At 43.6% G+C, this 11,641-nt stretch overlaps 1 protein-coding gene across 3 annotated transcripts; it reads right to left on the bottom strand.

Annotated features, from left to right (window-relative positions):
• Positions 1-4,916: 4,916 nt before the first annotated feature.
• Positions 4,917-11,464, bottom strand: gnl1 (guanine nucleotide binding protein-like 1). 3 transcript variants are annotated; one of them, XM_023794149.2, is made up of 12 exons: positions 11,266-11,464; positions 10,051-10,204; positions 9,276-9,412; positions 9,010-9,161; positions 8,815-8,886; positions 8,513-8,705; positions 8,065-8,163; positions 7,405-7,584; positions 7,114-7,292; positions 6,843-7,011; positions 6,554-6,694; positions 4,917-6,096 (listed from the first exon to the last, which is right to left on the bottom strand). In XM_023794149.2, exons 1-12 carry the CDS (start codon positions 11,336-11,338, stop codon positions 5,834-5,836), a joined length of 1,812 nt encoding a protein of 603 aa, XP_023649917.1. In that variant the 5' UTR covers positions 11,339-11,464; the 3' UTR covers positions 4,917-5,833. The 3 variants fall into 3 exon arrangements, with proteins under 3 accessions (XP_023649917.1, XP_023649919.1, XP_023649918.1); XM_023794150.2 differs by having other exon boundaries at positions 5,904-6,127; XM_023794151.2 differs by lacking the exon at positions 11,266-11,464 and having other exon boundaries at positions 10,029-10,168.
• Between the last annotated feature and the right edge of the window lie 177 nt (positions 11,465-11,641).

The following is an 11,641-nucleotide window of genomic DNA, read 5'->3' on the forward strand; positions in this document are numbered from 1 at the left end:
ACTTTTTCCTTTTTTGCTGGGTACACTTTCAGCCTCAAAAATTTCTCTGCCATTTATATATTGACTGAAAAGCGCACAGGCATAAAAAAGCAGGTCTGATCCTGTGAGGAATTCAGAGAGAGGGAGAGAGAAAGACAGAGCGTTAGGGTGTTAGTGAGAAGAGCGAGTCGTTGTTTTAACACATCCTTATTCACGAATGGATGAGAACAAGGTAAGATCATTTTGTAGAAAAGAGGAAAAACAACACGTGTTCAAAAAAATACAGCAGACGAGAGAACCAGAGGGTACATTATTAAAAAAAAAAAAAAAAATTACATTTTGTTGAGAAAAAAAACTGAACTTTAAATAACGCATGATCTTTTTTATTTTAGTAGGTTTACTGCAGCCGGAATCATTCATGCTGATTTAATTTCACAAGTAAATGCAGTCCAACGTCACTCAGAAGTCGATATTAAAGCAGTATGTGTGTTAGTTGTGGAACTGCTGTAGATTTATATAAACAATGAGAAATTAAAAAAGAATGACGATGAAACGCAGAAGAAAAAACAACCACTGACAAGTAAATGAGTGGCAAGGAGAACACATATCCAAACTATCCCACCCCACCCCCTGCCCCAATGGGGGCAAACAGCTGTGGGGATGGAGCAGGATTCTGACAAGGCAGATCGACTTCAGAATGCCATGCTTGCAGAGCGTTGGGAACTGACACAAACTCGCATTCCTCACATTCTCCAACTGAAACGCTCAATCTGTGCCCATCTCCCTCTCTCTTTCTACTATACCTATCAAGCTCATGACACCTTTCTCCATCTCAATCCATTTTATTTGCGAAAGACAAACATCAGAGGTTCCTTTCAACCCCCGCCAAAAACCTCATTGACTTCAAAAGCCTTTACTTTGAGCATATATAGGATTATCATGGAAGCCACTCAGTAAACAAAGAAACACATTCTTTTGAAGTTTTTTTTTTCCCAATTATAATGTGAATTGGCATAGTGATTGTACTTCAGAATTAAAGGGCAGGATTTGGCTGTACATAGTGGGGGATTTCATGAACGGTGAGGGGCGTTAGTGTGTGGCCCATGTGGAGAGCGAGGCGTGCACGGCGTACATGTGGGCCAAAGGTCGTCACCTTAAGCTTTGGTGGCCGCTTGGCATGTCTCAGGGATCTCTTTGGAATACAAAGAGGTGTCAGGGGTGAGCTATCATACTAGGCCCCACGAGGAGGTCATTGCTGGTATCAGGCTCATATATCTACCTCCAGGTTTCTTCAGTGATGGCTGATTTGCTTTGTTTCCACTGAACACAGTCCTCCCTTTTAAATTCAGTCCTACTTTCCTAACCCGATATATATCTGTTCACCTGTGTGACTATTAAACTGACCAGTTGTGATGTACTGTGACTTTAGTCACTCCAATAAAAACAGACACTCAGAGGGCAGTCTGCATTTCTCTGTTTCACCCTTCGATACGCTGGGGAGGAATGTGAATTTCTGATGGCATATTTCACTGCCTACAGCCCAGAATGATGTCAAGCCACAGGACCTGTGCACCTTTTCCATGGTGACTGACCACCCAGGAAAAAAAAGACCCTCCGTTCTGCTTGGAACTGGTTTGAGGGTGTGCAAACTGACGGCAACAGGGCCGTCACCTCTCAAAACTGTGCTGCAGGGGCTCGCTCTGTTTATATTGGGGGGCGTCTCACAGGAGATGGTGAGGTGCTGGGTGAAAAGCTGGTGCTCAGTCCAGTGCAGCCAGAGTGTCTCTGGGGACCACAGGCGGCTGCAAGGGGTGGGGTGGGGGTGCGGTGGGGTGGGGGGTTGGCCCAGCTGTACTGAGTCCTTGTCCTGCTTCTTCTCTGAAACAGAGCAGACCTCTGACTGGTATCCGGTTTCCACAGCCTGCTGACTGCAGAGGGACTTCTGTTGTCTCTCTGGCAGTTGTGCGACTCTCCCAACTGTTGCCCCATTCAGACATTTTCTCTGGCTGTTCTTTGTTTACCTTTTCTCTGGGAACACTAATATACTTATTTAGCTTTGCACCTGCAGCTTTCCATCTCTCTGTTCAGTCAACCACATTTTTTGTTAATGAAACATTGTACAACAGAAGGGTCACATGACTGTAAATTCTCCCAGACACTGACTGTCACTCTCCTGGTCATGTTACAGAATATGTTGGTTTCTGTTGTCTGCAGAGTGAGAGTGAATGAGCAGAAAGGGTGTGGGGGTGGTGTTGGGGGGGCGGTCAGTCAAATGAGTGCCATTACTATGCTGTGAGAGAACGTGCTAAAAATATACTTTGACATACAGACTCCGGCAGTCAGACACCATTGCAGAAGTCAGCTCACATCTCCCGCAGAGAAATGCATTCCATCATTCAGAAATTCAGACACAAACTACCCCACATACCTAACTTGACACAAAACAGACATAGAACACGAATACACAGACACATGCACCTGTAAACTCTGTATCCCATATCAGCATTGGATAAGATCCAAAAACACACTTTTAAACTTTGAATGAGCATTTGGTTATTAAAAAAAAAAAAGATGCTGCGCAATGGCGCCCTCTACAGTTCACGTATTATGATAACATACTTGAACGTCTTCTTGCTGTTTGCGATGAGCTGTCATTAACTTTGTTGAACTTGTAACTGACCCGGAGTTTTCAGGAGAGGGGGACAAGTGGCGTAAAGTTATGCTGGTCTCCTAAACAAATAGATGTCTTTATGGAGAGTACTCCAGTGCATATGATAAACTGCTTTCAAGGGATCTTTTTCCATAACCGCTTATCTAGTGCAGGGTCACTACACGTTCCATTTATGGAATATGAATTAATGGAGACATATACTGAGTACACAAAACATTAGGGACATTTCTAATCTTATTCTGCACCCCCTCTTGCCCTCAGAAACACTTCAATTCATCAAGGCATAGACTCAACAATGTGTCAGAAGCATTCCACGGGGATGCTAGTCCATGCTGACCCCTGCTCTGGCCACAGCTGAGCTGCCTGCTGCTGGATCTGCATTCCAAATAGCTTGTTCCAATTCGTTCCGCGGATGTTTAAATTGATTGAGATCTGGTGACTGGGGAGGTCAGTGCATTAAGCTGAATTCATTGTCATGTTCGTGGAACCATTACTGGGGAACCTTAGCCTTGCGGCACAGGGCATTACACTGCCGAATGCACTGGATGCTCTGCTGCCACAGAGCACTGCACCTGCTGGGCAGGCATGTTCAGATATCGTGCTTTCATCATGGGGCTCTGTGCCAGCCAGGACAACACAGCCCACACCAGCCCACTGTCAGCATCAGCCTGCAATGGTGACATGCAGCCTGATGGACGCATGAACTCGTGCTTTTCTGCATACCCTAGCCCACCCATCAACATTTAACAGCAGGAACTGCAAATCACCAACCAGCTGACACATTCCCCATCTTCCAGCATCCAATATATCCACCCTTTAGCCCAAATGCAACCTCACTTTCCTTCACTTACTGAAAAAAGTAGAATTATGTAAGGTTGTTGGCTGCAACACTCCATGTGTTAAAATGCAACATTTTTTAATGGGTCATGTGACCTCAGTGGTGTTCAGTGAACTGTATGCTGATCTGCAAAGTTCTGTCATCATTGAGCCAGAAGGACCGTTTTAGATATCAGGAACCCTGCTGAGCCCAGAAGAACCCAGCGACAGGGGCGCCGTAAGGGGGGGGGGGGCGGGGGTTGGTGGGTTAGAACGTTTCCAAGGGCCCCTGAGTGACAGAAACCCTAAAATATCTGGAACATAATTGGATTGGTCTGGGAGCAATATCATGTGCTTTCATGGGGCCCAAAATCTCCAGTGGCACCTGCCCAACAACACTGCAGTTCTGTTCAAAGGCACCTAGACCCCAAAGTCTACTATTTCCCTCATACAGACAACCTATAAAATACACTGAGTAGATTTAACAACTGAGATCAGTAAGGGAACAATGCTTTCATGCATTCATGAATTCATCTGATCAGTGTATTAGATGGAAAAGGCTGGCATCCCTTCTGTTCTGTACACTCAGTGTATATAGACAGGGTTGACTTAATTCTGTTAAGCATCCCTTTTTAGGATTTTAGCAGAGGGGAAAAAACCAACTGAAAGGAAGACTGGATAACCAGCGGCGTATCCAATGTGTCACTCCAGTGAATCTGGGGGTTGATCCATTTCACGTGCTGAAGTGTTGACCCACCACAAATTGTCTCTAGTTTCATGGCCACTCATTCATCAGTTCAGAAGGCAGGTGAGTCGCCTTTCCGAGAAGAGAGAGTTTCCAGACATCAGCTTACTGGTCCTCAAATGAAACAAACTCATTACAGCGGAGTCATACTCGTGGAGGGTGGGAGACGCCAGGGTCTTACATCATACGAAAAGCACTCATCTTTGACTCGCTCCAGCTAATGCAAACCACATGCAGTTCCAAACAGAGCACATTCAACCTTTCAGTGTGCCAGCAATTGATTAAATTCCATTTTTGACAATATTAAGATATAATCCCTGCTAAATTATCCATGTTTGGCACATTAAGTAACTTTCTAAGAATGCTATTATTTAGCAAAGAGCAAAAACCTAGAAGGTAAAAATTTGAATCAATCGAAACCATCAAACAAGGAAAAACTATTCTTTTACGAATCGTAGCAGATAAAATTCCAAAATAAAAAATGAAGGAAAAAGTACCATAAACCTTGCAGTCCTTGACTAGAGCTCCATTTGACAAATTAAAGGGGGCATTTTACAAAACTTAACTTCACATCAGTAAGCCCACTCTTTTGGATATAAATAAAGATCATTAACTGTAAACAGGAGAAATCAGAACACAGCACAAACACCCACAGTATTACCAGTACGTGCAAATTTCCCAGATGAAAGAGACAGAAACAAGAAATCATGCCAATGCATTCATTTTATTGCAGAAAATATCCAGTTCTTTCACTCAGGTATGTTAGGAATGCAATCATGAACGCTGAACCCAAACTCAGGTTAGTGTCACACTTCACACAGAGCATGACACCAGAGTAATGCGACTCAGATTTGAAAAGTAGGCCCAGCACAGCACTACTGTATGTTATACAGTGCAATACATTTCAGCAAATATCTGGTAATACAGGACTATATCATTGTAATATAGTACTGCATTGCAGTAAAAAATGTGCAAGGCACCACAGAACTACTGCTCGGTACTGCGGAAGTTCATACAAGACCTGTACAACCATGCACGAAAAGTTACATGGCATAATAAAGTCCTGTGGACAACAGAGAGCTATACAGTGCTGCTGTAGCTATAACACTACTTCAACTATAGAGTAAAGGACTAGAAGCCCCCACACCAGCATCCAGGGCTTCAGGAAACTGATCTGTCCCTGGAAAGCATCAAATGGGCCTTTGGCAAGATTACTGATTGTTAACCAATCAATGATTGCATCATCTGGGACTTTGTGAACCAAGAGGACAGACAAATTCATTAAATAATGCACAATACTGCAACGCGCCAAATCAAATGTGGAAAGCTGGAGATGTGGAAAGACACTGGGCAGATGCTAACATTTTTATGGGAAAAATAAGGGCTCGGTCTGGCAACTCAGCGTGATTCTTTCAGAATGGGAAGGAGTGTGTCTGAGGCGGGGGACAGAGACTGATTCATGGGAGTGAGCTTGGGATTTAAAAGGCATTTGTCAAACAGGAACACAACATGTGACAGGATGGGAATGTCTGAAAAATGTAGTCAGGAAAGCATCAGGAATGAATGTCAGAGTGGGGGGGAGATGAACTGGAAGCTAGATGAGAAAGGCCGTCCTTTGGTCCTCATTCACACTCATTCTCTCCCAGGACACTGAACATGTTGGCCTTCAGCTTGGCCTGGAGGCCTCCCTTCCACAAGGGATTCCTGAGGCTGTCATCCTCTTCATCGCTGTCATCATCATCTTCATCTGCATCCCGATCCCCTTCCTCTTCCGGCTCCGAGCTAGACTCACCATCCTCTTCATCCCTTTCTCCCAGCCCTTCTTCATCATTCCTACCTTGTAGAGTGATTATTTCTGAGAGATCCGGGTGGGACTCCCACGCAGCTGGAGGAAGACAGTGGAAAATGGTGCAGGACTGGGAATGAAAATCACTAGATTATACATTTACACCTAATTAACAAATTTAGTTTAGATTATAAGTAATGATTGTTTCACAAGTTGTGTTGGCATTTTTAATTCAACGAAAAACATACTAGGAAATTTAAATCTGCATGTTCTTTGGTTATTTTAGGGTTCATATTCATCCATTCTTCAAAGATAAATGAATGAGACAGAAGGAAAAAATAACCCTGATTTATGGTAAAAATCAGGTTTGACAGTTATGCATACAGATTCATGGTGCTGCATATTGATTGATAAATGAAAAAAATCCTTTATCTGCTCTTTGCACAAGTACGAATACAGGTACTTTGGAATTCTTGTCTTTGCCGACCCCATTGCGGCACCCCAGAAGCTGGGGGTTAAGGGCCTTGCTCAAGTGGAGCCTGACGCTCCTGCTCACCTCTCTGGACCGAGTACCCCGGGGGGGTGAGACAAAGGGAGATCCTGCCATCTATGGCCAGCCGCAGAAGGCTGTTTGCAGCTCGGTACACGTCGTTCCTGGCCGCCTTGGCTGTTTTGTACCCTCTCCTCTCAGCCCAGGCTGGGGAGGGAGTTGAGAAAGAAGGAGAGGACAGCATGGCAAGTATTATCTGGGGGCAGGAATGACACCAAAGGCTCCCCAGGTTTTGAAACACGCTCACCCGGAATCAGCAACTGGGATCCAATACAAAGGCAACAACCTCCAGTACCTTCACACACGTCCCAGGCTGTCCATTGGTCCTCTCCTCCTAAATCCCCCCCTTCCTGGTTGGGGTGTTTGAGCTTAAGGACAGAGTGGAAGGGGGTCCTTTCACACAGGTAGCCCACAGAGCTGTAGGGTTCCTGGAGTTGAGCCACCGGGTAAATGCCAGCCAAGATCTATGGGACAGAAGCAGAGAGGGTGCAACTGTGTCTGCTCATCCTGTCAGCAAGCGGTCAGTCGAGCGCAAAGACACAATGGCCAGCACAGTGACTGATTACCTGCAGTTGCTTGGTCACGAGCGAGGGGAAAACCAAGCCAGGACAGTCGCACAACTTGACGGTGGGGGTCAGATAGTAAGTCTGAAAGTACTTTGTGTGGCCTGGCGTGCGTGATACACTCACTACCTTCCTTCCCACAAGGCCATTTAACACAGAAGACTTTCCCACATTCGGGAATCCTGGAGTGAGAGGGACAGAGAAACAAAAATTCGGTCAGAGCAGAATCAAGCAAAGCAGCAGGATACATTCAGGCTGCTGTTTAAAAGCGTCAACAGATGGATACACTCGTACCAATACAGCCAAGGGTGAACACCCCATCTTTGTAGAGCTCATGGGAAGAGCTCTGCATCTCCATGGCAACATCGCTCTGGTGCTCCACCAACACAGTCTGCACGTCTTCTGGTACATCCTCATCCAGGCAGCTAGTAGAAACATCTCTCTGTATCTTCTGCTCCCAGCTACTTAGATCCACTGCAAGGAAGCATAGGGCCCTTGACACAGCAAATCAAATACAATGCACAGAACCACAAACAGAAGTCTGTGTTCCTGAACTTTACTGATCTATCATGAAAGGAACATCTTTATTTTCATAAATCTTTAGCCGAAATCTAGCATTTCCTTCAATTATCAATGTAGGCCACAAAACACACCAGTGTTGTCACCACCTGTGACTTTGTCGCCAACAGGGATCAAGGATATTTTCATGATCATTCTGAGGAGGAGTCCACAAGCCTCACCATACTGCCAAAGGGGTCCATAACAGCAAACAAGTTAAGATCCCCTGATCCATGAACTGTTAATTACCAGCCAAACTCTGTTACAGAGCGTTAAAGACTGCTGATATTTGAGTTATTACCCCTCTATCAGCTTAGTGCGTCAGTCAGTTCAGTCAGTATAAATCATGCCTTAGGACAGCTGTGTGCCTCAGCTCATCACTCGGACACGTCTCACCTCTCCCAGCAACGATGTCCTGACAGGCTCGCAGGATCTGTACAGGCCCTGCTGCTTGATTCCAGCCAAGCTTCTTCTTCCTCCTCCTCTTCTGAAGCACTTCACATGCAAAGCAAGATAACGTCACAGCTGAGTGAATGCGAGCTGAAATTTTTAGCCCCAGTGGGACACTGTAATTGAACTATTAACACTTATTAACACAGTATGAATGACAGGAACAAAGCTCCAAAACTCCGTTAATGCGGCAGCAAAAACATCCAAACTTTTGCCCTTGAAATCAGAAGTAATGAAATACACAAATAAAGTACTCTTTATTTGCATCAAACCAAATATGAATATAAATTTAGATAAAGCTTATACATGTTGGTTTTGTTTTTGCAGTCCTAGCATTACTCCATGGCTGCTAGGAGCTACGTGCACGCAGGTTAGCCCTGCCCTCCGAGCTCACCTGTGTCATAAGCCTGCCCTGGTTGAGAGGTGAAACAGACACAGTGCAGACTGGGGAAGCGGGACGACAGGTAGTGTCTCCAGGCCAGGACCAGAGGAGCGGGGCAAAGGTCCACTTTGTTCAGAACCAGGATCACCTGCTTGTGAAGCTCGTTGGTGACATAATTGTACAGAGCTGGAGGGAAGTGGAGAACCTGAAAAATCAGAGAGAGAAAACACAGTTTTTCCCAAGTACAACAACAACATATTTCTGCAGACTAACAGGATAGTGACAATGGGTACAGCAATAATACAATACTCAACTGGATATCTGATATCTACAATGAGCAGGACAACATCTGACATCTCCAACACTCTCCACAGCTGTCGCCATGTCTGTTAAAGAGACAGAATGATGTAAGGAAGCTGTCTTCCTTGTCATCTGACTTACCCCAGATGTACAGAAACCCGTACAGGATAGCTTATATGGCTGACCAGACTGCACTACATCCCTCTGACCTCTAGGTTGTGCTCAAAGTGGCTAAGGGATCTCAGCTCATTGCGACCATGTAGCGCTGTCAGGAACTCCCGGAATGACTTCTCTTCCTTCCTGAGGAGCTCTTCACGAGCCATCCCATAATGCCAGGAAGGTCTGCGTGGAAAATCCAGACCTTTGATGAATCCAGAACATGAGAGCATTAGGGTTGCTATGGCATGTGCTAAGGTTGCTAAGGTCCAGCAGAGGGCGACCTGCAGGTAAGTCAAGGTACCCGAACATCACGCACGTTTCTCTGCTGGATAGATGTCATTGATATCCATCTCTAGATCCTTCTCTGCCACCGAGCGAAGAATCCTCTCTCTGGCTACTCCCTTCCGTCTCTCGATCTCCTCCTTGCTCTCCCTCTCAAAGTGCAAGCGGAATCTAGACATGTGGAATGAATGTTTCAAAGACACTCTACTGCAAAGGCCTGAAGTATGGCTACTTGACTATGACAAAAATCATGATTATTTAATATGATTACTCATTGAATTTGGAAATATCATGCATTTATTGAACTTTAAAAAAACCCTGTAAATATAAATTCAACTGAGAAATAAACAAAAAGGGGCTAGAGAGGGGTGCACTGGATTTATAACAAGATAAAACAGAGGCACCATTGCAAAACTACATGCATCACAATAATAATTTTATTTTGAATATCGTTTTGAAATCCAAAATCATAACTGAAAATAAAATTTGATCAATTGCCCAGCCCTAGCCTGAAATATACAGGTTTTCTTTTAAAAGGAACAAAAACATCAAGCACATGTTATCCAGACTGACATTTGACATTAGATGGGGTACCTGGCTTAATAATACATTAAGTTCCACAACCCTTCCAATATAAAGCACAGGTAGCCAATGTGAAATACTTTTAAAAACTGAATACTGTAATAGGAAAGCCATAAACAATTATGACATATGTATGTATTGTGTAATATTTACCATGAAGTCAGTTATTTGTTGTAAATTCTTAATCAGGATAGCAATCACCTACATCTGCTTTAGGTTTCCCGCACCTGTTCAGGTCATAGGTCCCATCTCTCTCGGCTGGTTGCTGATTGATCCTCTTCACGTCCGTAGTCTCGCTATCTGTCGTGTCCGACTGTCCGTCTCTCTCCTTAACTCGTTCACAACTCGCATTTCGACTGTTGCCAATGAAGCCAGTGTCCCCTAGGACGAGAAAGGTACAACATGAGACATTTTTTGTACAAATTTCATACTTATAGACGGCTTCAAACTCAGCTAGTGGGCAGATTTATCAAACATAAATTTAAAACGTGCATCTTCACGTTTTGGCGCTTCTAGGGAGCATGCGCAGAACACATCAAAACAATACGGTCCTACACGGCTTTAGAAGTTGATAATCCTGCTTGATGTGGTGCTTAAATTTACTGTGCAGTTTAACATTAATAAGATATGAGCTTATATTTTGCCAGGTACAGCCGACACTGCTAATAGTTTTAGCTGCTAATTATATACCGCAGCAAATGACTTAGCATAGTAACAACTTAGCTAGTAAACACTATAAAATGCTATTTCAAAAACAGTTGCTATTTCAGAAAATGATCTCATATTTTGGTTTGACGTTTACCCAGAAATTCAGTTATCTAGCTCCTTCCTTGCTACAGTCATATTCAGCAATAAGTCGACATTTGCTATGCTAGCCTGTTAGCATCTGACTGTACTGCTGTCAAAAGACATAAATTGTGTTACTCGATTTCAACTAAGGTGTATATATAATAAACTATTCCACATTACTCAGGAAAATAGCCATTTTCCCTTTACGGGTGGTCCAAATAGGCGGAATATTATCACTAGCTAACCACAACGACATGTTTAACTGTAGCGTCATCCTAGTGTAAAAACAACGTGCTTAACTACATAACCAGGTAAATAGCCGCAGTTTGTATTCAACAATAAATCAATACTGCATTTTAAACATGCGACACATTTAGCTTGGAAGCTAAATGGCCCGTAGCAGCTCAAAACATGCTCTCGTGACTGTTGTTAGTCAGCCACCCAAAACTTACTCCGGACATTTCAATTTTAATTAAAAAATTATAGCTGCCAACCTTAACTACCAACCAATGACCATTAAAAATAATTGAGAGTCGGAGTAAGGTGTAAAGTGAAATGAGGTTTCCAAACGCTGTACGCAAAACGCGCTCGTATCAGTGGAGGCACGAAGTTGCGTTTGTCCTACGCGGAGAAAGTAAGTGTTAAACAGCTACCTCTTCTTCTCTCCCGCTTCACTTGAAGTTGCTTCTTCTTCTGTTTATTGCTAAACGGCTTCTTCCTGGGCATGATACTGCTATCAGTTATGAGTTACATCGGAAAGTTTTTATCTGTTTTTTTTAACATCTATCTAACCGAATTCGTGAAGTTTCTCGACTACCTCACGCTTCACATACGCAGTGTCAGATCATACCATCGAGTCGAGCATTTCACCTTTTTACTAAGTATATGATATATTTACTAGTCTCACAGCATTTCAGTTACATATGTTTTATATTTTATTATCTGTATATTATTATACTGAAAATTATACTGTAAATTTGAGCCAGTGAATTTAACATCCACAAAGTAATAACCCTACGTTTAGGAAAT

Source organism: Paramormyrops kingsleyae, chromosome 9, assembly GCF_048594095.1.
Source record: "Paramormyrops kingsleyae isolate MSU_618 chromosome 9, PKINGS_0.4, whole genome shotgun sequence".
Lineage (NCBI taxonomy): Eukaryota > Metazoa > Chordata > Actinopteri > Osteoglossiformes > Mormyridae > Paramormyrops > Paramormyrops kingsleyae.

Bases quoted from the DNA above. Each gene is read 5' to 3' on its own strand.
- gnl1 (XM_023794149.2), bottom strand. From the start codon at position 11,338: ATGCCCAGGAAGAAGCCGTTTAGCAATAAACAGAAGAAGAAGCAACTT. The intron at 10,205-11,265 runs GTAGCTGTTTAA...TTCTCGTCCTAG, and splicing joins GAAGCGGGAGAGAAGAAGAG to GGGACACTGGCTTCATTGGC. The intron at 9,162-9,275 runs GTGCGTGATGTT...GATTCATCAAAG, and splicing joins CATCTATCCAGCAGAGAAAC to GTCTGGATTTTCCACGCAGA.